Source organism: Plecotus auritus (genome assembly GCF_963455305.1).
Source record: "Plecotus auritus genome assembly, chromosome: 8".
Taxonomy (NCBI): Eukaryota; Metazoa; Chordata; class Mammalia; order Chiroptera; family Vespertilionidae; genus Plecotus; species Plecotus auritus.
In genome coordinates, this window is record NC_137782.1 from 64,532,428 (window position 1) to 64,558,858 (window position 26,431).

At 52.3% G+C, this 26,431-nt stretch overlaps 1 protein-coding gene across 3 annotated transcripts in view; it reads right to left on the reverse strand.

The window, feature by feature from the left end:
- Nucleotides 1–7,556: 7,556 nt before the first annotated feature.
- Nucleotides 7,557–26,431, reverse strand: part of HM13 (histocompatibility minor 13) — a 41,993-nt gene continuing 23,118 nt past the window's right edge. The window contains exons 4-13 of one of the 3 annotated variants that reach the window (XR_013961369.1): nt 26,028–26,116; nt 23,675–23,760; nt 23,445–23,570; nt 22,676–22,733; nt 19,678–19,761; nt 17,452–17,488; nt 15,449–15,551; nt 10,700–10,785; nt 8,810–9,012; nt 7,557–7,976 (exon numbers count right to left, since the gene is read on the reverse strand). Coding sequence is in view for 2 of the 3 variants with exons in the window: in XM_080683182.1 (XP_080539308.1) it covers nt 7,877–7,976; nt 8,866–9,012; nt 10,700–10,785; nt 15,449–15,551; nt 17,452–17,488; nt 19,678–19,761; nt 22,676–22,733; nt 23,445–23,570; nt 23,675–23,760; nt 26,028–26,116 (916 nt within the window). In the remaining variant the exon portion in view is untranslated. The remainder of the gene's footprint in view (nt 7,977–8,809; nt 9,013–10,699; nt 10,786–15,448; nt 15,552–17,451; nt 17,489–19,677; nt 19,762–22,675; nt 22,734–23,444; nt 23,571–23,674; nt 23,761–26,027; nt 26,117–26,431) is intronic. The other 2 variants (XM_080683182.1, XM_080683183.1) reach the window with 2 other exon arrangements.

Consider the following 26,431-nt stretch of genomic DNA (forward strand, 5'->3'; position numbering starts at 1 on the left):
CACAGCTTTGAGGAGGGCAGGGCAAAGAGGGGAGGAAGGAAAGGCCCTTGGTAGACCCTGGCGGGCCTCATCCGCCGCGCGGAGGTCTGCCTTCTCATGCAGATTGGCTCTTTGGTGTACTTTAAAATGACAAAGAGGTTGGCTGCTTTCTGGGTATTACAGGAGATGAGAACTGACCAAAATGGGAAGCGGAAGGTTGTTGACTGTGAAAGCAAAATCGATATAAAATAATATGCACCATAGATGTGATTTGCATTAAAAAAAATGCATGGTTGGTGTAAAAGAAAATCTGAAATCTATGTAAAATGGTTAATAGCAGTAATCTCTGGGTGGCAGGAATTTGCTGTTTTAGTTCCCTCCCCTCTTTTAAACACATATTCTAATTTTCTACAAGGTACAGATGTAGTTCCTGGATGATAAAAAGTTTTTATAGCCCTGGCAAGGTGGCGCATTGGTTGGAACATTGTCCTGTGCACCAAAAGTTGCGGGGTCCATTCCCATCAGGGCACATATCTAGGATCCTTTGGGAGGCAACAGATGTTACTCTCTCTCTCTCTCTCTCTCTCTGCCCACCCTCTGCCCTTCCTCTCTCTCTAAAACCAATAAAAACGCATCCTCAGGCCAGGATTTAAAAAATTAAAGTTTTTATAAATGAATATTTAATGACATGAAAAATGACAAAGGGGGTGGTGGCCTCATGCGAGCCCAGCGCTTGGGAAGGCTCTTGCTTGCTGTGTGGACAGTTCCCTTCCCTGTGTCGTTATTCCTTCATCTGGATAATGGAGACTCATGGGGAGCGATGTGAGTATGAAGGATGCAACGCATGCAAACACTTGAACTAGTGCTTGGCACATAGTAAGTGCTCAGTAATGGTGGCTACTGTTCCTGGTTGTACACATTGGACACCTCCTGAGTCCCTGCAGGGAGGGGTCTGCACGTGTGCAGCTCACATTCCTGGAGGTCTGCGTTTGCGCACGGGTGCCTCATGCACACTGCAGCCTGTGTGCTGCATGAGGCAGACTGCATTTGCGTGGGGCATCAGGCACAAATGTGTACAAACAGGATCGGGCACTTGGCTCTGAGAACAACACTCTGGGGGGGGGGCAATCTAGTTCTGTGTCTACCCAGCACTCTCATCTCCCTGGTCCCCTTCGGCTCAAAGCTGCTGGGAATTTAGGCTTCTTCCTGGCACTTGACCAGACCCAGGGACCTGGAGGGATCATAGGACATTTTAAAGGTTGTCCGTGGTATGAGTTAAACAACCTCCGAAGAAGAGGAAATCAGTAAGTAGGATTGGGGCACCCGGGTTTGTGGCCCTGTCATGCTGCTGAGGGGTGTCTGGGACGATGCTCTGGCCAGCTCGAGTCCTCAGTCTCTCTTGTCCATCCACCCCCATGGCCCTTGCCCTTTTATCACTCAGAGCATCACCATCAGTGGCCTGGAGCCCCATCCCTGGCTTCCTGGTCTTCTCCATTTCTTTCTTTCCTTTTTAAAAAACAGTTTTTACTGATTTTAGAGAGAGAGAAAGGGAGAGGGAGAGAGAGAGAAACATTTATCAGTTGCTTCCCACATGCACCCTGACAAAGACCAAACTTGCAACCGGGGCATTTGACCAGGAATCAAACCAATGACCTTTTGGTGCACGGAATGACACTCAACCAGCTGAGCCACACTGGCCAAGGCTGGTCTTTTCCATTTCTGATGATTAGAAAGGACTGGGCAGAATCCTTCCTTGGCTCCCCACTGCCTCCAGGATCAAACCTAAGTTCCTTGCTTTGCCTTGTGGGGTCTGCTCACCTTTCCTCATCTCTTACTTTTCTTCACTCTGCTGGTCTTTTCCTTCTACTCAGACTGGGATCCCCTCCTGGCAGCAATGATGAAGAGTAAATGATGAACCCTAGCTGATTTGTCTCGGTGGATAGAACATCGGCCTGCGGACTGAAGGGTCCTGGGTTCGATTCTGATCAGGGGCACATGCCCGGGTTGCAGGCTCGATCCTCAGTAGGGGGCATGCAGGAGGCAGCAAATCAATGACTCTTTCTCATCATTGATGTTTCTATCTCTCTCCCTCTCCCTTCTTCTCTAAAATCAATAAAAATATATTTAAAAAAAGAGTAAATGAGAGAGGTGAACTTCTTCTCCTCACTCCTCTATATTTGATTTGGAGTCCAGCAAATTTGCATTCAGATCTCATCTTTGCCATTTCCAAGCTCTTTGTGACACTGGGCAGGTTTCAGCCCCTCTGAGTTTTACTAGGTGTACCGGTTAATAATGTGGATTTAAAAAACAGATGGAGTTACATATATGTTGATATATATGCGATTTGATATGTATGCTATTTTGTTGTATTGCTCCTTCAGATTACCACTTGTTCCCATCGATGGCACATACACTTTCTGAGCAGCACTTCAAAACGTACAAAGAAGGGAAAAATTGGGTCTTTGAATGGTCTGCCTTAAAACAAGAAAAGTTCTATTGGGACGGTATCCACAAATTACCTGAAAGATGGGGGAAATGTGTAGCTAGCGAGGGACATTACTTTGAATAAAGCACTTTGATGTTTCTCTTGAAATTATCGTGTTTTCTTTGATTACAAAATCCACATTATTACTGTTAATAATGTGGATTAATTATTAACCGGTTAATAGTGCAGATTAACTATTAACCAGTTAGTAATACGGATTTTGTAATCCAAAGAAAACATGATAATTTCAAGAGAAACATCATCACCAGTCACAATTCGATGCAAAAAAGACTTTCTTTCATGCAGTTGAAGCAACATTTTACTGATGACTTTCCCGTTTTCCATTTGTCTTTCGTTCAGTTGATGTGGCACCCATTTTCCTTCCTTTAAAGTCTTTCCCATTGCTTGTAAACGATGGGAAATTGTTTGCTGAGCAATGTTTAATCTTTCTGCAAGTTGTTTTTCAGTTTGACACGCTTCTTCATCCAATGCCTGTAATTGTCTTCAAACTTTTTCGGTTGACCTAGATGTTCTTTGTCTTTCACATCGAAATCATCACTTTTAGTGTTTAAACCAGCGTTCACAAGTATCTTGAGATGGAGCATGTTCACCATAAGCTTTCCGAAGTATACGACAATTTTCAGCAGCACTTTTCTTCAAAATAAAGCAATGAATTAAAACTTCCCACAAATGGTCTTTTTTTTGGCACAAAATTCGACATTTTTAAGCATAAAAATATCTAGGACAGTGGTTCTCAACCTTTCTAGTGCCACGACCCTTTAATACAGTTCCTCATGTTGTGGTGACCCCCAACCATAAAATTATTTTCATTGCTACTTCATAACTGTAATTTTGCTACTGTTATGAATTGTAATGTAAATATCTGTGTTTTCCGATGGTTTTAGGCAACCCTGCTAGCGGTTCTGACCTGTGGATTCTAAGATATTAACACCTTCAGAAAATTTGACATATGAAGTTTTTTTTTTTTTTGTTTTTTTTTTACAGAGAGGAAGGAAGAGAGATAGAGAGTTAGAAACATCGATGAGAGAGAAACATCAATCAGCTGCCTCCTGCACACCCCCCACTGGGGATGTGCCCGCAACCAAGGTACATGCCCTTGACTGGAATCAAACCCAGGACCCTTGAGTCCGCAGGCCGACACTCTATCCATTGAGCCAAACTGGTTAGGGCGACATATGAAGTTTTGAAGCTTGTTGTCAATACAACAAAATAGCATACATATCAAATCGCATACATATCATATATACAACATATGTGTAACTTCATCTATTGAAAAAATCCTCATTATTAACCGGTACACCTAGTAGATGCCTCCTTTGCTAGATGGAGATAAGTTAATATTTCTTTTTGCTAGAGGTGGATTCATTTTTATTTTCAATTGTATTTGTTTTTAAAAAATATGTTCACTTGGCTCAGAACTTTAGTGATATAAAATATACAAAAGGTTACACATACAGCAAAAATTTCTTCCCAAGACACCCAGTTCCTTTGAGTCTTTCTTAGCCTCACATCTTTTACACATTTTGTACACTCTTCCATAAATGTCATCTATCGAGGGCCTATATTATATGTGCTCTCCATGGATATGTCACTCAGTGCTCACAGCCACCCATCAGGTAGATGAGGAAATTGAGGCTCAGAGACGGGAAGCCACTTGCCCGAAGTCACACACTGGTAAGCAGTAGACCCAAGACAACGTGAGCGTGTCCATTTATGAAGCGCCTACTATGTGCCAGGTCTCCAGGACTGTCCCACACTTGGGACATTCAACAAATCATTCAGCTGATGAGTGCCCTCCCTCATGTTTTGGGCACTCGGCTGGGTGCTGGAGACAGCTCATCGCGGGAGCCATTTTCCGGGTAAGAAAACCAAGAAACAGAAGGAGAAAAACCGCTCTGAAGTCACAGAATGATAATCAGCCCCGTTTTACCGGTGGGAAACTGGGGCACAGAGAGGGAAGAGCCAGGCCCAAGGAAACCCAGCTGGTAGCGGCAGAGCCAGATTGAAAAGTTCAGACGGCTACCCGGTCGGTTTCTGCGAGTAGCCGTGGCCCCTCCCCTTTAAGGGGCGTAACCAAACATGGCCCCGCCCCCACCCGCCCCTCCGGCCGCGTTCCAGGCAGCCCGGGCCTCGTTTCCTGCCTGCACCGCTGGGCGGGCGGCCGGCCCATCTGGCGGCCCCACGGGGCGGCGCGGGGAGGAGGCCCAGACTCGCTGGAGCCAGGCGCGGGCCGGCCCCCCTGCCCGCCTGCGGAGCCCAGGTGTGGCCGCGGCGGGGGAGGGGGTGTGCCTTCCTTCCCGGTCGGCCCTTCCTGACGCACCCGGGCAGGATGCAGCCGCTCCCGCCTCTCCTCGGCCTCCGCCTCCCACAGCCCAGCCTGGAATCGTGGAGGGAATCCGAGCTCCGGGAGAGCGGGTGTCCACTCCGTGTGAGACCCCGGTCAAGTCTGGCCCCTTTTGCGGGGAACTCAGTTTTCTCATTTGTGCCAGGATAGTTGGACTCTGACCTCCTGGACTCTGGCCTTGCCGCTAAGGAACCCCAAACAGGATTGTGGGAGCTGGGGGCAGTTCTTCTGTCTTAGGGGTTGACATTATCCATTTATTCACCCATTTCAAGTCTGTCTCCCCATCACAACTCCGCCCCGGCGGCACTGGCGCTTGGCCCGGGTTCCCTGCTGTGCCCAGTCACACCTGGTGCTAAGGCTGGAAGGACAGCTCAAGGCTTGACCTCCCTAAGGTGGAGCCTGCCTGGAAGGGAGGTTCTCCTCCATTTCACGGCTGAGGAAACAGGACCGAGTGGGCAGGCCCCTTCCGGTCCCATCGTGGCAGCCAGCCCTTCTGTCAGACTCGGACTTCCTTCTCCGATATGCTCCCAAGACTGGAACCCAGAACCCAGTATCTGTCAAACAGCACCTCTGGTGGACATCAATCGTGGTGTTGGAAGCCAGACACCCTGGGTTCAAATCCCCCCTGGGAACTCCACGTCTCGGCTTCAGCTCCTGTATCTGTGAAAATGATGGCGCCTGCCTCACAGGGTTGTTGTAACAACATATTTCTGAAATACACAGCATGATGCTACGCAGGGCAAATACAACGAGAAGCGGGTGCACTGGGGCTCTCAGCAGGGCTGGTCTTCCCCTTGCAGACTCCTCCTATCTCCTGCAGTTAAAGGAGACTGAGGCCACAGAGAGGGAGACCTAGCAAACCAGGGCAGAACGTGGGGGTTTCCGAGCAATTTCCCAAGAATCCACCCCCATCCTGGGGTGAGGCTGGAGCCAGGCCTATCCAGGGCCCCGCCCAGACACCCACCCCTGCTTCTCCGGCAAGCAGGCCCAATCTGTGCCCAGCCTGGTGCCATTTTTCCACGGGACTCTGGCGGTGGCAGTTCACATCTGGAGTCTAGACTCAGAGGCTCTGCGGGCCGGGCCTACCGCCCAGGCTGGGCCACCGCTGCCCGCTGTTTGCTCAGCTGAAGCTGGTTAATTGGAATTAGAGTGGCCTCTGCGGTGCCGGCTGGCCGGGCGGGCCCTGGATGGCCGCTGCCGAGGTCTGTGGAACATCTGGCCCGGCCAGGATGGTCATTAGGTGGCGGGCGCCCGGCGCCACTGCCACCTCAGCCTCCGCCGGGGGCCGGTGGTGACTCAATGAGGCCTTTGTGGGCCCTGGGCCGCAGAGCCAACCGCACTGTGTGCCTGGGCTGCCTGCCCCATATGCCGCCCTCAGAGGGGCCTTGTTCCAGGACCACACGGCCTTCCCTCCGGAGGCGGCTGGAGTCGGAAGAGACCCGAGAAGCCCCTGAAAGGGACCCCCTGGCCAGGAGAAGCCTTTGAGATTTCCTACCCTGGCTTCTCTTTCCATAGAATCCTAAGCCCCCGAGAAGCTGGATAGATGGCTCAGAGGTGCCCAGCAGACCAGCCAGTGACTCAGGCCCAGGAGGAGCGGAGTTGCACCGTCCTTAGGAATTTGGGAGGACTGTCTCAATCCATTGGGCACCCCCTCATCTCAGGTTCTCTGTGACCCCACTCCAGGCAGGTGGATGAGGCTGTGCCCACTCCTCACCTGGTCCACTGGGGGTTTTCCTGCAGGCTATGGAAAAACCCTGTTCCCGGGAGCTGCAGCTCTTGGGCCTAGATGCCCTCTTAGGCACTGGGCCCAGTCCCTCCCCATGTTTCTCTAATGGCTCTGGCCCTTGTGTTGTGACCAGCATTGCTGTGGGGAAGAGGGTTGCTCCTAGATTCAGGATCCTTCTGGCCTTGCAGGAGTAATTTTGGGAAGAACCCCAGGAACGACAGCGCTGGGGACTTGATCCCCAGGACGTAAGAATCCAGGTGCTCTCCAGATGAAGCCAGGGATGTTGGTTCTTGCCTGGCCGGCATGGCTCAGTGGTTGAGCGTCAACCTATGAACCAGGAGGTCATGGTTCGATTCCTGGTCAGGGCATATGCCTGGGTTGTGGGCTCGACTTCCAGTGTGGGGCGTGCAGAAGGCAGCCAATCAATGATTCTCATCTCTGATGTTTCTCTCTCCCTCTTCCTCCCTCTCTGAAATGAATAAAAATATATTTAAAAAGAATTAAAAAAACAACTCTTCCCTGGGGACCAGGAGCCCCTGCCCATTTCTCTGCTTTAGAGATACTGGTCCCTTTGCTGAGGGAGGTCAGCCTTTTGGTACCAACTCCTCCACTTCCCTTGATGGGGTGAGTGGTAGGTGCAACATCCAGCACCTGTCTATCTTGCTTGCTGCCCCCTAGTGTTGTGAGGACAGTGGTGAGGGGAACTGGATGGCTAGTGCAGTTGTAGGCAAATGGCGCCTCGCCGCTCTGTTGACTGAGTTTGCCGACCACTGGGTTAGTGGGAAGGAGGGCTCGTGGGCACCCTCTGCTGGCCACATGGCATCCTTGGGGTTCGGAGCCAGGCACTGGGTAGGCATCCGGGATGGGACAGAGGGGCTCAGAGGTCAAGGCACACCCCAGGTTGCGACAGTCCAATCCCCAAGAAGGGGCTTCCAGGTCAGTTTCTGGGTGGAGAGTGAGAACCAGCAGACCCATTGTAAGATGCTAGGAGCGCAGCGGGATGCCTGGGCAGCGGGATGAGTTTTTAATGTGAGGCAAAGTCAGTTCATAATACAAAAATCTAAAAACCAGACCCATTTTCCCACCTGGCACCTGGGGCAGAGGGGACGCTGGGGCTTCCTTTGCCTGTAGGTGATAGGGAGGGGCAGAGAAAGGCCAGAGGAGGGAAGAGGGAACCAGGGCACCGAGGCGTCACTGCAGGATCCTGCTGCCCCGGCCTCCGTGGGGCTGCCAGGCCTGCGGCACCCTCTGGCTGTGCGCGCGTGCGCTGGTCCATCCCCGCCTGCCTGATCCAGCCCTCAGAGGGTCAGGCACCAGCACATCATTTCTCCTTCTTCTCCAGCCCCTCTGATGCTGAGGCCTCTGTTCCCTCTTTGGATTCTGTCACAGCTGCTGGATCCTTAGGATTTGACTCTTCATAACTGACAAAAAGCAAAACAATAAAAAGAACACATTTAGAGGCGAGGGAAAGAACCTGTGCCCCGCCATCCCACCATCCCAGGAAAACCCGGGGCTCACGAGCAATGCCAGCCCTCTACCCACTGCCCAGCCTCCTCCAGTGCGTGGCCCGCCCGCTCTGTGCCCTTCCCAGACAGGCGGCTCTGCTTCCCAGTGCCTGGTGGTGCCAAGAGGTGGCAAGGGCAGTGGTAAATGGAGGAGTGCTTGGACTTGTGTGAACCAACTTTAAGCTTCTTGAACCTTCCACTGGAGACAGTGGGGGAACAAAGGGGCAGCCAGGATGCGGCTCTGGGAGATGGCTGACTCCCAGGCCACATGGCAGAAGTCAAAGAACTCAGCCCCAGGGGTGCGAGTGGGCAGAGGGCTGCTCTACTGGCAAGTGGCAAGGCACCACTCTTGAAGGCGGACACCCTGGCTTAACTCTTACTATGGGCTCCACTTATTGAGCAACTGAGTTCAAACCAAGGACAATGCCCACATTTCCTCACTAGATCACCCCGAGGCAGGAATATGCCCACTTACAGATGAAGAAAGAGGCTTTGAAAGGAGAAAGTGACTTGCCCAAGATTATATAAGTACAGCGAGTAGTAACAGTATCTACTACTGTATGACAGAGGTGTTGACACCCACTCTCTCAAGAGCCCCGCATTCTTGGTGAGGACACCAAGGTTCGGGTTGCCCGGTTCCCTGGCCCCATAGCTGGGTGCAGGGACTGCCTGATGGTTGTGGAGGAGCAACCTTTTGCCCCTGGCAATGCTCCCTACCCCACTCACTGGGGCCGGGGTATGTGCCCTACCTTGGGCCCTGGGGCAGTGGGGGGAAGCGGGCAGGTGGGCACCCGCTGGGCATTACATGGCGCTGGGATTCTGCGGGCGCCGGCGGTGAGGGCCAGCCAGCTTCTGCTGCATGGAGTCGGCCAGACTGGCTGGGGAGCCCGAGATCGTGGGGAAGTGGGTGAGCCTCGGGGTATGAGGCAGGATTTCCGCTGAGGACTCGTAGCTGTGTGAGAGACAGACAGAGACAGAAAGGAGAGATGGCGAGGAAAAGACTAAAGGAGGACAGAGCCTTCTCTTCCCAGGAGCAGCGAGCAGAACTGTGTCTTTTACCTCTCTCTGCACGTTCAGCTTCTCTGGACAGAAGCCGGTATTACTTGGAGAATAAAAAAGAAAAGAGGTACTGATACAAGGGGATACTAGACATCTATGGGCTGTTGGAAACATTTCTCATATATGCTGCCGGGTGAAAAATCAAGATGCAGATGCTCCGAGAATGCCACCATCTGTGCAGGAACATGCACCCGTACTTGCTCTTAGGTGCAAGGGTGTCTCTGAGTGTACACACTGTGACAGAGCTGGCCTGTGGGTGTCTGGGGCATTGAGGGTGTTGTCCCTCTCAGTTATGGAATTTTGTTACCTATTTGAAAGTATATAAATTAATGAAAAAAAGGGGGGCATAACGATAAAGGGAAAAGTAAAACAAAGGATAAGGTGGAGAATTAGGGAGAGAGTCGGACAGAAAGAGAGACCACTTACTTTTTCACCTCAACCTAAGAACCTCCTGAGGGTGGAGGTGGAAAGGGAGGGCTGAATGCCTCTGTGGCGGAACATTTAGGGAAACCAAGTACCAATGAGTGAAGGGGCCCCCTTTGTTCTAGCTGGGGGTGTTCAGAGCTTGACTCCATGAGGATACAATAGGACTGGGACCGGAGAGGTTACCCCAAGGGGTTGGTGGGGGCTGAGATTGGACAAGAGCCAGAGGATGAGGGCAGGTGTTCAGCTCAGAGATCAGGTCCCACCTCTGCCCCCAAAGCGCCCCTAGATCTGTTCCCAAGTTCACCTGCAGTCTTGTCTCACGAGTCCATAGATTTTATCAGGCCAAGAGATAAGGGCAGGCAGCCTGGAGCCTAGGGCTTCTAGGCAGGGCAGGCACGGGGGAGGGTGAGTCACAGGCTCCCTTGGAGGCAGCCAGGTGCCCAGAAGGCCCTGGCGGGTGCTCGAGGGACAACTTAGAGGCCAGGCAGGTGGAGCTGGGTGGAAGGCCCGAGTGGGCAGCTGGCAGCTATTTCTGGGTCCCTGGCAGGCGGGGTCAGTGGTGCTGAGGAGCAGACACCTGTGGGAGTCACGCAGGCCTTGGGGTGTGGGTGGGGCTGTGCATGGGCGTGGCTGGTGTACAGATGTGACTGAGACAGAGAACCCAGCTAGCTGTGTGTTACAGCTATAGGGGCGGCTGAACGAGGACTGACACTTGACTTCTAATCTGGGGCCCTTGCCACCACACTGGAGCCTCCCTAATACTCTCTGTGGAGACTGAGGCCAGGGGAGGGGAAGGACATGCCTAGAGTCACACGGTGGCACAGCACAGGTGGCACGGCACCGTCCGTGGGAACTCAGGACTCCTGACAGTGAGGCAGCCTGGGGGAGGAATTCTACACCAGCAAGTCCCTTCTCAAGAGCAGCTGGCCTTTGGCTGTGGGAGCTGTCTGGAGAGGCCCAAGGCCTTGCCTTCTCCTGGCTCCGGCCCACAGAAAGGCTCTTGCGGTGCCCACAGGCCAGGCACCCACCTGCTGGTGGAAAGGGCGAGGGGTGGGGCTGGTGGTGGGAACAATGTTCCCCTGGCGACATGTACAAACAGCTCCACTGGCTGCCTGCAGGTGCACCTGTGCAAACGTCTGCTCCCTGCCCCTTACCTGAACATCTCTGTCACTTCTCCCTTAGCCAGTGCCACCAGGACGGGAAAGCCGATGCAGGCGGGGACCAAGTACAGGAGGGCAGGCTGCAAGAGGATACAGGCTGTGAGGCAATGCTGGGCAGGATACCTTCTCAGGGCCACGCATCCTTTCCTGGGCATGACAGGGACAGCTACTACCCAGGTTCAGAGCCAGTCAGTGTCTGGGCCTGAATCTGGGCTCCTGACTCCTGGACCAGGGCTGCTCCTCCCTAGGAGGGAAGGCAAGAAACCCAAAGAAACTCAAGTTTGCAGGGCTTTAAGGGTGCCCAGGAGTCTGGCTGGCAGCATTCCAATCACCTAGGACTTTAGGTCAAACATGTAACCTCTTGGTTGGTCCTATTTTCAGAGACCCTCCTTCCCTAGGATTAATTAAATATTTAATAAAATTAAACAACCAAATAGTATATTGAATTAATATGCATAATTAAATCCTCACTTGAGGATATGTTTTTATTGATTTTAGAGAGAGAGGAAAGGAGGAGAGAGAAATAAACATCGATGTGAGAGAGAAACATTGTTTAGTTGCCTCCTGTATGCACCCTGACTGGGAATCGAAACCGCAATCCTTCTGTGCAGGGACAATGTCCCAACCACCTGAGCCACTGGCCAGGGCCTGGGAGTTTGCATTTTGGGCACATGCTCCAGGAGATGCTGCTTCAGTAACAAGATGATGATGATGACACAGCTGTTACGGGTGAGCCCTTGCTGTGGCCTGTACTGAGGTCACCCAGATGGTCGCTGGCTCTCCAGGATTCACACCCTGGTGGTCTGGGCCCGAAGCCTGTGCTGAGACTCCAGGTGAACCTGGGTTTAGAGGACGGCAATTATTCTAAGAGCCCTTGTTCATGGAACACCTTCTGTGCACACTGAGCTCAGGCCTCCGAGTCCATCTCCTCCTTCCCTATGAGTGTCCTCCTGGGCATAGAAGGCTGATGCTTTGGGAGGAGAGGGGGGACAGTCTAGGCCTCAGAGGTCTAAATAGTAAACGGGGATTAAGTATCGGGCATACTAGACTCTAAAGCCATTCTTTTCCCTGCAGCATCTGAAAGTTGGATGTCACTCTACTGTTCAGCCCCCACAGCCCCCTGTGCTCCCTTCTTCCTTCTCTACCTTCGCCTGCCCTGTCCTACTCTGGCCACACTGGCCTCACCATCACCTTCAGCCTCAGGACCTCTGTGTGTATAGTTGCTGCTCTTCCCCCTTTGCCTAGATCTCTCCTTCTCCTTCAGCGCTCAGCTCAGCTGTTACCTCCATGGGGAAGCCTTTACTCGCATGGTCAGGTCCTCTTGTTGGACACTCTCAGGGACCCCTGGAATTCTCCACAGTTTCCTGCTCATGGCTGGATCCCTGGTACCCAGAAGAGGGCCTGGCAAATACTAAGCAAATAGTGTCTTCCTGGATGCTCACAGAGTCAGGAGGGTGCTTGGAGATGACTGGGTAAGGGGACATCCTTCCTAAAGCCAAGCCAGGCCCTAACCAGAGAACAGGGCTTCACAGCCTTGTGAGCCTGACCTTTAGATCATTTTTTGACAACCTTCATGGGTGGGCTGTGAACCACACACACTTCACAATTATATTATCCTTGAATCTAATAACACCATAAATATTAGGATCTGAGTTTTATAGATGATGCTACTGAGGTTCAGACGGAGGTAATGACTTGCCCAAGTTAACACGGGGTGTCTGTAAGTGGTTGAGCTTGGATTTGAACCTGGGAAGCTGAGCTTCTCCCACTGCATCAGGTCTCTGCTATGAGCGAGGCTTTGGGCCAAGGGCAATAGAAATCACAAAGACAAAGGTCTACACCAGAACTTGTGAGGCAGCTAAAGCAGTACTCAGAGCCGATGGGAGTGGCTCCTTTGGAGGAAGGGAGTTCGAGATTATCAGGAGGACACAAGCGTACTGTTTTCTTTCCTCTCAAGGCACCAGGGAACCTCTCCAGAGAAAGTCAGTGCTAAAGAGGCTAGGATGTACAAGCAGTTCAGGGTGGTGTACAGGGATTAGGACTCCTGGCTTTTCATCCATCTTGGCCAGGGGTCCTCAAACTTTTTAAACAGGGGGCCAGTTCACTGTCCCTCAGACCGTTGGAGGGCCGGACTACAGTTAAAAAAAAAATTATGAACAAATTCCTATGCGCACTGCGGGCCCGGGATGAGTCGGCTGCTAAGCAGGACAGGCAGCGGCACCCAGCGGGCCGGATAAATGTCCTCAGCGGGCCGCATGCAGGCGGGGACCAAGTACAGGTCCCCGCAGGCCGTAGTTTGAGGACCGCAGATCTTGGCTTTGGATTCTAAACCATGCCCCTCTCTCCCTGTACAATGAGGTCACTGATCATTTTCAAGGGCCTTTCTAGAAGGCATCTAGACCCCTGGCTTAGTGTGGCTTTTTGGTAAAGGTTCAGTGGGTTGAAGACTGCATAGGCAGAGGACACCCCTACCTAGGGAACCGCTGGTACTTGGCACTGGGACTGCCTGTGTCTGGGAGAGAGAGAGAGAGAGAGACCTCACAGAACAGGCCCCTTATGTCCTGGATCCCTTTCTCAAGATTTTTAGGGAGATACCCACATGGATGACTGGGGAGAATGGCTGGGCTGCTGCTGGGGAGTAATACAGGCCTGGGCCTAGGGGACAAAAGTCCAGGGTTCCAACTGGGGCCCAGCTTGACTTGCTGTGTGACTCAGGAAAGGTTCCTTTTCTGTCTGGGCTACAGTGTCCCCCACAAAGAGATGACCATTCTCCTGCCTCTGCTCAGCTGTGAGAGCTCCCAATGGAATCCTCTAGCCAAGGAAGAAGGCAAGCCTGCCACCTGGTGGCCGCCGGCGGAATAGCTCTGGGTTTGGAATCTAAGGTCCGAGAGTGGGAGAAGAGACATCCAAGCTCCTTCCCCAAACCAGGTTCAATCACTCTCTGCGACCTCCTTGCCAAGTGCAGGTCACTCTCAGCTTGCACAGACCCAAGGCTGTTTAGAGCAGAAGAGAATGAGAGATGGCTCCACATTGGTTCTTGGTTTCTTCACCTATGGGGTAGAGGAACTTGACCCTTGTGTAAAATAATACTAGTATCTACTTCATGCACACTGTAGATACGAAAATATTGTAACAACTAAACAAGTGAATGAGCTAAAGGGTTTAGGAGTGCCTGGGACAGAGTAACTGCTCAACGAACAGTTCTTGGCTGGTGCCCAGGAGGGTCAGGGAGGTGGGGACCAGCAACAATGACAGCTAATACTACGTGGGCCAGGCATGATTCTGAGCACGTTACTTGTGTTAACTCATTTAACTTCAAGCAACTCCAAGGCGGCTACTACTATTTACCCTCATTTTCTGTTTTTATCCATCTACTAGTGGTCCGGTGCATGAAGTTCGTACACATTAAAAGGGAATTAATTAGAGGAAATATTTTAATATTGCTATTTGCCCTTTCTCTATAATAGAAGTGTCAGAGAGGAAAGGAAATTAGTAAAATGTATATGAAAATCTTCCTCCTGTCAGAGTCTGGGGCGCACCGTGGGACCCAGAGTCAAGTCCCCGCCCATGCGCATGCACGCGTTGAAATCGCGCGAGATCCAGACCCAGCTGGGCCCACCCGTCAAGCCCCACTGGGCAGGGGGCGCGGCCTGAGGTCCCCCCGGCCCAGGGCGAAGGGCGTGGCCTGAGGTCCCTTGGCCTGGTACCAGGGCGGGGGGCCCGTCTTGAGGTCCCCCATCAAGCCCCGCCGGGCAGGGGGTGCGGCCTGAGGTCCCCTGTCAAGCCCCACTGGGCTGGGGGGCATAGCCTCAGGTCCCCCGGCCCGGCGCCACACAACCTCAGGTCCCTGCTGATCGCTCGTTACAGGAACCTCACCTCCGCTGTGGGTGCAGCCATCCTGTGATGGTGTGAGGGTTAATTAGCATATCACCTCTTTATTATATAGGAGGATGAGGAAAATCAAGAACAAGTTCAGCAACCTGCCGGAGTCCCACAACCGCAGACAGTAGGGTCTAGATCCCCATCAGGGCTCCCTTAGCTCCTTTCCACACTGCCCTTCCCAGAGCTGGGGGCTCAGAGCCTGGGCTTGGTTTCCCCGTGACACAGGTTTGAATCTCATTTCCATTAAAGAGCACTGTCTGCTTCCTTTGCCTTTCCAGTCTCCCCCTCTTTAGGTCACATTGACAATGGCTCCAGCCCCTACCCCCCACCTTGGTTCACTCTGTGGCAACTCAGTACCCATTTTGGTGGGACAAGGAGGCAGAGCCTGGCCAGGCTTGGGGAGTGAGGGAGGGGACCCCCAATACCTTATCACTCATCTGGCAGGGCGGGCACTGGGCTGACACACCCAACACACACCCCAACCCCATTCTCTGTCTCCTGTCTATTGAGGTTGAGGAGTCACACCCACTCTCAGACTCCCTGCAGCTGGGGCCATGGCATGGATCTGGCCCATGAGGTGTGGGCAAGTCTGCTGGGAAGGTTCTGGGGAAGGTGTCGCCCTTCTGATGAAGGCAAACAGGCATGGCTGGTACTGTGTTTCCTCCTCCTCGCCACTAACGTGTGTGCTGCCTGAAGCAGAGGCATCATCTTGCAAGAACCACAAGTGAAAGGCGGAGAATCAGACATGCTTGCTCTGACAGCAACGGGTAACGCTCACCTCTAGATACGACAAATACCCGCTATGACGGTCCCGTTACCTGCGTGAAGCATTCCCGATACACTGAGGATGGCCCTGCTCACCTGGGCGTGCTTAAAGATGTGCATGATGAAGATGGTAAGGCCCAGGCCGAAGATATAGGCCGCAAAGCTGGTGTAGAAGTAGGTGTGGGTGTTCTTCTTCAAGCTTTGGGAAAGGATGGGAGGAAGAGTGTTAGATGCAGCATCCCTTTAAAACAGGAGCTGGGAAGACCCTGGAGGCGTTGGGGTGGCTGAGAGCTCTGGGATGGGATTGTCCAGAAGTGGGTGCACACTCTGGAACTGCTTCAGCTGTGTCTTTGGACAAGCCACTTTCCTTCTCTCAACCTCAGTTTACTCATCTGCAAAATGGGGATCTATCTACCACAATCTATCTCCCTGATGGTTGTGAATATCAAATGCTATAATCTAGGGCAGTGGCTTAAGATTCTAGCCAGCACAAAAATCACCTGGAAACCTGTTTAAAAAACAAAAAACAAAAAACACAAGAGTTCTAGGTCAAATTACCAAGGAGTCTGAGCTAATAGGTCTGGGGCAAGGTCCTGGAATCTGCATTATGAAAAACCCAGGGGAATCTGATACAGCTGGACCATGCTTTTAGAGAAACTGTAAAACTATTTTAAGTGCAGTGCCCATAATAATTCAGTTCCCTGTTGTGAATAATAGATGGTGACTGCATAGATAAAATGCCAGTGACTTCCTGGAGGTGATTCATCCAAGATCAGCTTCAGAACAGCTGAATCACAAGCAGCCTGGCATTGCCATGACGTGACTTTCCCTTCCAATGCCAGCTTGTGACCTCTGCGTGTCACCAGCACTTGGGACAATGCCTGGTAACATCTGTGAAACAAACGAGAACTTCTGACCCCCTTCTCTCCTTGACTTGGCTGCTTCTAAGCCTTGAGCTGCAAGTACATTAAGAGCCACTCTGTTTGGAGGCCTGGGGAGCAACTGACTCCCTTTGGGAATGTTGCACAAATTCTGGAACCAGCTCTAAAGGGCTTGCTTATCCTGAAGTCCAGGCGAGGAGATCTGAGGTTACTGGCAGTTGAATGTGTGTCTCTAGCAAACAGTCCAGGGATTTTGTGAGTTTCTCTTTATGTCACCTTTGAACAGCCAAGAGTAGCTGGCTGACACAGACGTGCCTCAACTTACAAACTGGCCAGGTCCTTTCCAAAGGCTGGCTGTAAGTCTGTGCTCATGAGGTCCAGAGTGGCACTACACAAACAGCCCAGATGTATGTGAGTGGGGAAGTAAAGTTTCACATGCAAACTGGATTTCAGTGATGATGGTACTGAGTTTCTCATGACCACTGTTAACACAATTATTGCTTTTGCAATTATTGGGCATGAGGAAATGAAGAAAAGTTCATAAACCACCTCAAAATTAAGGGCACACACTGCAAGCTCCCCACTGGGGTGACTGAATGCCACCTGCTGGTGGCAGGTCCAGCTGGCCAGGTGCATTATTAACTCAAGCACGACCTTCCCTGTGTTTTAACTGGTGACTCAAGCTGGCCCCTTTCTCTCCCCCTTGTGCTCACTTTCTACAACGGACTGAAAAAAGTCTGAGAAGGTGAGGGTGGGGACAGCCGGAGCAGCTGGGCCATGGAGATCTGCCCCAGGCTGATAAGAAACGCGAGGGGTGACTGCAGCTGGATCTTCCTGGGAGCTCCCGAGGTCAGACTGTGCCCAGCGCTCTCTAGATCTGCGATACTGAGGCAGAAACTTGTTTACCACTAAGGATGAAGAACCTTAGCTCAAAAAGGTCAGGCCACTTGCCAAGGTCACAGTGGGAGAAAGCACAATGGATTTAAATCCTCTGGCCTGTGATTCTTAACTTTTTTTTTTTGGTCACAGGCTCTTTGAACACTTAGAACCTCAAAATGCAAAATGCAGATAAAATCAGAATTGCTCTGGCTGCTGGGGGGATGGAGGGTTCCCTGAGGTCCCTTCTCTGGGCTTCTGGAAGGCAATGGAGAACCCCCCGCTAGGGGAAGGCCCCTCACTCATGGAGCCGGATGGTTTTAGGGGTCCTAAGAAGCTTACCTGATGTCAAAACGCAGCAGCAAGGCAATGAAGATTCCTGTCGGGAGAAAGTCAGGGTTAGACAGTGGCAGGGAAGCCAGCACCCCAGAGCTGGAGCCCTTTGTCTTGGCCAGGGAGGAACTAACACACAAAAGGGTCCCCAACCTGGTGTTCCCAGTCACGGAGCGATCACTGGGACCCAGAGAGTGGCCAATACGCCAACTGCCAGCAGAAATCCTGTTTCCCTGCCATCAGGCCACTTAGACCCATGAGAAGGCCCCAGGACTTTGCTTTGGCTGGGACCACATTGATCTGGCACCTCGAGCACCATGCTGGCTCCTCTACCCAATGTTTATCGAGGGCTGCTAGTACCGGGCACCACAGGCAATAGAAGAGTAAGCAAAACCACCGCACCCCGAGTTCAGCCAAGGAGGCATGGGGTACACACTCTGCTCCCACAGAACCAGAGCCGATGTAAGATTACAACAGTGAGAGGGCGCGCTTCCTGCCCCAGGGAAGGTGTATCAAGATGAGACCCAGGCTCGGGTGGGGGAGGGAGAGTTCTTTGAGGAAATGACATTTGCTAGGGAGGGAACAACATGTACAAAGATCCTGAGGAAAGAAGGCTCAGGGATGTGGCAGAGGTCAAGGACAGCCAGTAAGGCTGCAGCCCAGAACAGGAGATGCAGGGGACAGCCCAGCCATGCAGGGCCCACGGGGCATGAGGAGTTGGGTCTCTATCTTGAGTAAGGGAGCACACTGGAAGAGTTCTAAGTGGGAGAACAACTAAGCATATTGAGAAAAAGACAGTGCTCACAGGCTGCAGGGAGAGAGTAGATAAGCAGATCATGAGGAGGCTCTGTGGGAACTCAGCAGAGGATGGTTAACTCTGTCCATCTCCTGAGCTTCTATTTGTACTTTAAAACCCAGCCCAGACACCCTTAAGTCCCAGGACACACGGTCCAGCCTCTGTATGTTGAACACATACCACACCAGTCTGTGTCTGTCTCCCTGACTGGTCTTTGGGCTCATTCAGGGCAAGGGCTGAATCTCATTTAGTTGAGAGCAAACTCTCAGGAACCAAAACATTCTTTGCTGATCACTGATCATAAGCACCGACTGACAACATATATTTCATTTTAAAGAGGGAAATGAGTTAGTCCCCATTGTAGACTGTGAGTAGGGAGTTGGTGGGTAGAGAGCAAACAAATGCTGCCTTTCTGTAAGCAAAGTGGGGAACTCAGTGCCCCCTGGTGGCTGAATTCTGCAACTGTTCCCCAACTGACCCAGGGGTCAGAGCTTTGCCAAGAGCTTTCACTATTCCTAAAGCATCTGGTCCTCAAAACAATCCGGTGACCTGTTCTTCTTTGAAGAATATCACCGGGCTCTGTGAGGGTACAATCAACTTCCATTTACTGTGACTGCTGAAAGACAGGTATCTGTGGGCACACACAGAAATGCAGTGATGTTCCTCCCGTGCAGGCCGCAAGGCCAGATTACAACCAACACGGACACTGGGGAAGTCTGTGTGGGTGCCTGTGACAGGCCATGCTGCAGAGTGACCTGAGTGCTTTATGGACTCAATTCTCTGTCTAAGAAAGCTGCCTCGTCCTGGGGAGGACGCCTCCCTGCCTAACAGCCTGCACATTATGGCAACACTTGGGTTCAAGACCATGATCAGTTGCCTCCAACACATGCCCCGGCCAGGGCTGGGGATCGAACCTGCAACTCAGGTACGTGTCGTTGACCAGGAATCGAACCCTCAACCCTTCAGTGAGTGGGCCGATGCTCTAACCACTTAGAAACACAGGCATGTTCTGCCTGGAGCCCTCCCAGCACTGGGAGCAGGGGACTAAGGGGACTCTGGCAGTCCCAGCACCTCTAACACTTGCAAACACTGGTGAGGGGAGTGCAATGTGTGGGTGTGAGAGGGGTCAGGTTCTTTCACCACTATCATGAAATGTGCCTTTTCGGTGTACTTCAGTCAGTCTGTCATACACGTTTATTTTTGTAGTTCCTGAGTAACATGTTCACCAAGCCAGAAGCTCAGCGAGGACGCTCTTGGCACTGCTGTCCCTCCAGTGCCCAGCCCAGGCCTGGCACCCGACTGGTGTGTTCACCAAGCCCTGGGCTGAGCCAGGGGTGGGGAGGTGAATCACCTTCCTCCTCTTTCCCACTGGGGAAGGCTGTCTGTTTCACAGTATTCCTCCTTGATCCAGGGAACCCTCCCCAACCGCTGCCTGGTACCTGGGATGACAATGTCGCCGAGTCCTAGCATGGCGAAGTTGTCCGCTTCGAGGCCCTTCTCCAACAGATCCTGGGGAAACACCACTGTAGGGGAGGCAGGGAGGCGAGGAGTTGGTGCTGGCCCAGCTCACTGAGTCCTAGCCCTCCTCTGCTGTAGGAAACTCACACACCTGCATTCTGGGTGGGGTGGGGGGTGGGGATGAGAGGATGCTGACAGGCTGATGGGCAATGTCTTCATCTGAGACCACAGCTGGTCAGAGCAGGGAAGACTCCAGGATCATCTGGGTCAAAGGCTTAATGCCCTCATGGAGTTACACAGCAATGGAACCCTTGGTTAAATGGGACTGACCCTCAGCCAAGTGGATAAAAGAGCCCACCCAGAGCTGAGATGTGACAGGCTTTCCGTCTCACTACGACAGGGCTATGGCAGACGGGTTTTTGTTCTAAAGCAGGGAAGCCTGGGCTCTAGGCTCTTACTGTATCTGCTGAGGGAGAAAAGGTCACACACCTACACATTCCTTGCTGAAAGCCTCCCACTCACAAATCCCTCTATGGGCTTTTTTGGATAAATACAGATTGAGAGAAATGCTCCCCTCTCCCCCATTTCCAGTTATGGCTAGAGGCGGCTGTAACTGGATTTTATCCTCAGGGCCTTGAGAGCAGAGCAGTTAGGTGTGAGCTTCGGGGTCAGAATCCTGGCTCTGATGTGTGACTTTGTACAGGTTACCTAACGGCTCTCTGCCTTAGCTTTCTCACCTGTGAAATGGGTGTGACAATAGAACTGAGCCCATAGGGTTGTGGTGAGAATTAGATGATTGGCACATTGTTAACTGCTACCTCATGCCTTCTTTACTAACCCAGTCTGGACTTTGGGTGGGGCAGCCTTTCCAGGAGATGGATCAAGTGTGCTGTGGCTAAGATGATCAGGACAATCCTGGTCCTTGAATTCCCGACTTCCCTTGCTGCTGGGGGTGGTCAAGTGACCCAGCGCTGGGCAATGATCCATAGGCAGAGGCATGCTGGGGGCTGTGGGTAAGCTTGTGCTCCCCTAATAAATGTATAGACGCCCTTCCCTCCCTGCGGACTTCTTCCTGCTTTGAATGCAGTTACGATGATTTACAGATTTCCTCATTCAATCTCTTAGTCCTGGTACCATTCAATTCTGAGTGGCAGATGTGGAAACCTGGGCCCAGAGAGAAGTCTCTTTGCTAAGGTCTCACAGCCAGCAGGTGTCAGATCTGGGATTCAAGTCCAGGCAGCCTGACTTCAGCATAAGTGCAGGCAACCTCTCTGCGATACTGCCTCTGAGTGCCCAGCAGAGGAGGAACCGACCTTCCCCCAGCTAGAAAACCAGACTCTAAGCACCAGAGACCAAATAGGACAGTCGTAACCCTGTTCGACTGTCATATTTCCCCTACTGAGCAGTGTCCAAGTCCCTGGCATGATATCCTTGCCTTCCCCAAATCTGGCCTCTTTCCTGCTGCTCCCCTAACTCATCCCTCTCCCTCCCAGGCCCTCCATGCAGTTTCTGTCCCCAGCCCTTTGCTGAAGCTGTGCTCATCTACCTTTGGAATGCCCACTCTGCCCCTGCATGCTTGGTAAAGGCACATTCCTCCTTCATGATGCAGGCAATCTTTTCCTGACACTTTGGCTGGTTCATCCATCAAAGCACGTGGGGAACTTCTCTGGGGAACTGTCCTCACCTGACACCCTTGGTCTGGGAGGCTGCTAACTAAAATACCTCCAGGAGAGCAGTGGCCCAGGCCTGTCCACCTGACCCTCCATCTTCCCAGCAGGAATGCCTGGCTCAGGGGCCAGGGTAGGCTCCATACATTTACTCAAGCTAAAGCTGGGAGAAACGGGTTTTCCTCGGGTCCCTGAGCTGGGACCAGGGCATTTAGGAGCAGCGTGTGGCCATGATTCCTTCTGTGGCTCACGGAGAGGTCCTGTCTGCAGTAGTGGAGAATGAGACTGTGGGAAAGACAGTTCTTAATTGACGCTCTAAGGCCGACTTCACTCTGACTGCAGAGCCAATGCTTCCCATGGAGCCCACTCCGTGCCTTCCCAACAGGACCCAACCCTTCACCCTGCTGTCATGCCTGGTGCAGCAGCTTCCAGTGTGGGTCTCCTGATCCCCGGAGGTGACTCTTGAGTAGTCTAAGGCTTAAACTCTAAGCTAATCATGCTTTCTCTTATCCCCCTTGCTGATGATTGATTTGGATTTGGGCCTGTGACCCAATTCTGGCCAGTGAAATATAAGGGAAGCTGCAGGAAAGATATGGGGAAAACATTCCTTTGATGAAAGAGAGACAAAACTCCCCCTTTCTGCCTCTGCACATGGCTGTGTGAGGAATCCACACTGGAAACTGTGGCAGCCCCTTGGGACCATGAAGGGATGAGCGTAAGGGACAGGCGGGCATGCTGAGAATGGTGGGTGGGAGGAATGAAGTCACCTTGGCTCCTGGCGACTCCACCGGGGTCATTAACCCAACCCCGAGACGCTCTACCACTGGGCTTGCTATAGTGTGCATTAACAAATTTCCACATTGCTTAAAGATGCTTGTAGCTGGATTTTCTAATATTTATAAATGATGGATGCATGAAGAACACGACCAGGCAGTGTGAGACACATGGGAGATGGTGCCCAATTGCTGGCACTAAAGAGATCAGTGAGGAGCTGCAGGTATCTGGAATGCCCCTGCGTGCCCGCCACAGGTGTGTGAGACCCCCCTCTATGCTTGCTTCCATTCCAGCCCACCCACAGCACACTGCACTGTGACCAAGTGGCTAGAGGCCGGGCCTTGGGCAGAGGTGGCTGGGTGTGAACATGGCCAGATGAACCATGGAGACAAGGAAAGGAGGCTGGAGATGCAGGAGAGCTTGGAGGAAGACCAGGTGTGTGGGGAAAGCTAATGGACAGGAATGACCAAAACAGGGACCACAGGGGGAAGGGCCACTAGGGTGGGGGCAAAGGGACTCCCCATGTGGGGTCACTTACATTTTATTGGTGCTTCAAAGGACCTGGCCACTGTCACCATTACATTGGTGCCAAATACCTAGAAGGACAAGAAAGGAGTCTAGAAAGGCATGAGGGCCGCGAGGGACGGAATGGCTGACCTCAGGCGCCTCAATGTCCTGCTGAGATTTGCAGGAAGAGGGCAGGGAGCTGGGAGGGGCTCCAGAGCAGATGTGAAGTTGAGTAGGTGGCCCCCGAAACTAGTCCTGGGGACACTTCATGGGGCTCCTGGTTCTGGGCAATTCAAAGGTGTTGGAAAAGAGCCTCTGACGTCCCTGACCAGGCACCCTGTTTGTCCCGGGCTCTGTCCTTCCAAGAGATGCCCCCGCAGTATCACCCACTTAAGAGAAGAGGCTGCCTGAGGCTGGAGAGAGGGCACCTGCATCAGGCTGCCCATGACCCCATAGCAATGCCTCTCGGTGTGAGTGTGGCAGGTCTCCGCCCAGGGCTGTGTGCAGCCAAAGCCTTCAGTCAACAGCAGCCTCTGCTTCACAGATCAGTGCCCGTGCCAGGCCCGTTAATCAGCACTAACTACCCCTGCCAGGGCCACCATGAGAAAGAGATGAGGAGGGCTGCAGGCACCGGGCACAGGGTGGGCTCTCAGCCAGGGGGGACCTGCTTTCTCCTCTGTCATGAAGGTAACTGAGCCCAGAGGGACCTTCTCTGAGGCCTTGACTTCCAGGCCACGGCTGCTGCCCTCCATCAGATGACCGCTGCCCAGGCAGAGAAAGGGGAGCAGGGAGAGCCTTACCCAGAAGATGTCGTAGATGAAGAGGCCGCCCAGCAGAATGCAGCCAGTGCTGACGTTGTTTAGGTGCAGGAGCTCCACCCCGTTGAGGGAGAAGGCCAAGCCAAAGAGGTTGTTGGCAATCCAGTGCTGGGGGAAGGTGGGAGTGAGACCAGTTCGTGTGCCCCTTGCCCTGTCCCATCCAGTGCTGCCTCTGTCCCCCACGGACCTCATTTCAGGCCCTGGCTACTTACTTTCCTCAGCAGGTACCAGACGCCAACGATGCTGCTCAGGCCCAGGCACACCAGGTCCTTGGTGTCAAACTCATAATTGATGATCTCTGGGCAGAGAGGCCGGGTAAGTCCACTCCCCGGGGGCGGGGCTGCCCCTCCCACCTGTCAGCCCCTGAACGGAGGAGGGCATGGCTGTGGGCACTGTCAGAGGCTCAAGGGAGCCACCCCCAGTCTCTCCATTTTCCTAGAGGAGGGAATGGAGGCTCAGAGAGAACACAGGCCAGGCCTGGTGCGGGGTCAATGGGAGGTGGCTGGAAGCACAGGTTCTACATTGTAGGTGGGTGACCCTGGGGGAGGCCGTTCCCTTTCTGAGCTTCAGTTTTCTTATCTGTAAAATGAGGATCACATCACCTCCCTGATAGGCTGCTGTGGGGAGCAAGTGAGATGGCCCTTAAGAAGCTCCCAGCATGGTGCCTGGCACACAGTGGGAGGTCAATCAATGCCAGCTGCCAGCAAGCCCAGGTCTTTAGCAAGGTCCCAGTTCTTTCAGGAACCTTTCTATCTTGCCGCCAAAGGAATCAGGAAGGTTGCTGGCAGCCCTACGTCACTAGGAGAGGAGGAAGAAAGTAAGAGATGGCGCCTGGAGAAAAAGCAAGGGAGAGTCCCTGAGTCAGCTCCCGTGGGGAACCCTGTGGCAGAGACATTCTCCATCACTTCCAAGTTTCCTAACAAGGAAGCCCAGGGCCACAGAGCACAGCCATTGTTCCAGATTTCAGAGGGTAGGAGGCTGCTGCTGGGCCCCAATTTCCGCTTTCCTCTGTGGTGACAGCACCCTGATGATTTTTATCTGGACAGGAGGCCAACCAGCTCCTGGCCACAGTTTCCAGCTTCCCCTGCTGCTAAATGGGACTTTGATACAGCTGCCTCTCCTTCTGTCTGGTGGGAATGGGGAGTGATGGTGCACCATCGGAGACCCAAGGGTCATGGCATGAGGCAGAGCAAGAGACAGATAGCACCTGGGACCCTGAAGATTTTGTGTGCAAGCTTAGCCTTTCTTTCTTTTAAATATTTTTTATTGATTTTTTACAGAGAGGAAGGGAGAGGGATAGAGAGTTAGGAACATTGATGAGAGAGAAACATTGATCAGCTGCCTCCTGCACACCCCCCACTGGGGAGGTGCCCACAACCAAGGTACATGGCCTTGACCAGAATCGAACCCGGGACCCTTCAGTCCGCAGGCCGATGCTCCATCCATCATCCACTGAGCCAAACTGGTTAGGGCTCTTTTTTTTTTTTTTAGTCAACAGATGCACTAGGGATGCAAAAAAGTCACATGAAATTGCTGTTCTTTAGAAACAAGATAGAATGTGCTAGGCTCCAGTAGGAGAGTGCGACATTCACAAACTCAGACTTTTACATGTGAGACACCTTCCATTTGGTGAAGCCATTGTAATCCTGTTACAACATTCGAATCCACAACCTAACGAATCCCCAAAACCCAGGCTTTCCCCAATTTCCTGTAGTTTTCACTTTCTTTTTAAAAAATTTATTTATTTATTTATTTATTTTTAATAGAGAGAGGAAAGGGGAGGGAGAGAAAGACAGAAACATCAATTCATAGGCTCTGGTTGCCTCCCACATGTTCCCTGACAGGAGATCAAACCCGCAACCTGGGTGTGTGCCCTGACCAGGAATCCAACGGGTGGCCCTGTGGTGCATGGTATGATAATCAGTCAACCAGCCACTCTGGCCAGGGCATAGTTTTCACTTTTTAAAAAGCCATGGAGCCCGGGACAACAGTGTGGATCGGTTGGCTGAGCATCATCCCACGCACCAAAAGGTGATGGGCTCAATTCCGGGTCAGGGCACATGCTCAGGATTTGGGTTTGACTCTGGCCGGGGCATGTGGGAGGCAACCAATTGATGTTTCTCTCTGTCTCCTTTCCTTTCTCTCTTAAAAAAAAAAAAAAAAAAAAAGTCATGGAACCTCCCTTTCAAATCTTAGGTAGGAAAGTAATCATACTAAAAACAGCTACAACAGACAACTTTTACTGAGTGCTTACTGCAGCCAGGCAGTGTGCTGAATGCTTCCCACTCATCACCTACTTGCATCCTAACAACATACCTAAGTGGGAGGTAATAGATCATCACTTTTATTTTACAGATAAAAAAACAAACAATCCCCAACAAAAACACCCAAGGCTCAGAGAGGTAAAGGCGCTCACCCAGAGTCCCCCAAGCAGGCAGTGGCAGAGCTGGGCTGTGAACCAGGCAGTGTGACCCAGAGCCCACCTTCTCCATCACTCGCTCTATCGAAGAACCCCAATATCGGAGAGACAAAGGGGAGTGGAGGAGGAAAGCGGGCAACACTGACCTTCCTTGTTCTCCCCAGAGCCCTGCGTGAAGAGTAGCTGGTACTGTCGATTTGGGAAGTTGGCTGGAAAAAACTTACTCATGAAGGGGCTGGAAGAAAAGACAAAGCAGATTAGCAAACAGATCCCCCGTGGGCAACCACAGACCCAACCACCCCAATAAAGCCCCCATTCACAGCTGTGATCTCCAGCAGCCTCACAGCTGTCCTGACAGGCAGGTGTTATTGTGCTCATTTTGCACATTTGGAAACAGAGGCTCTCAGAGGGTAAGTGACTGCCCAGGGTCACACAGGGAGTCAGTCTCTGAGCTGACATGTGAACCTTGGGCTCTGGTGCTTCCAGACTGCCTCTAGGTTATCACCCAAGAAACACAAAGGAGCAGACTTGCATGTAAAACAAAGTTTTA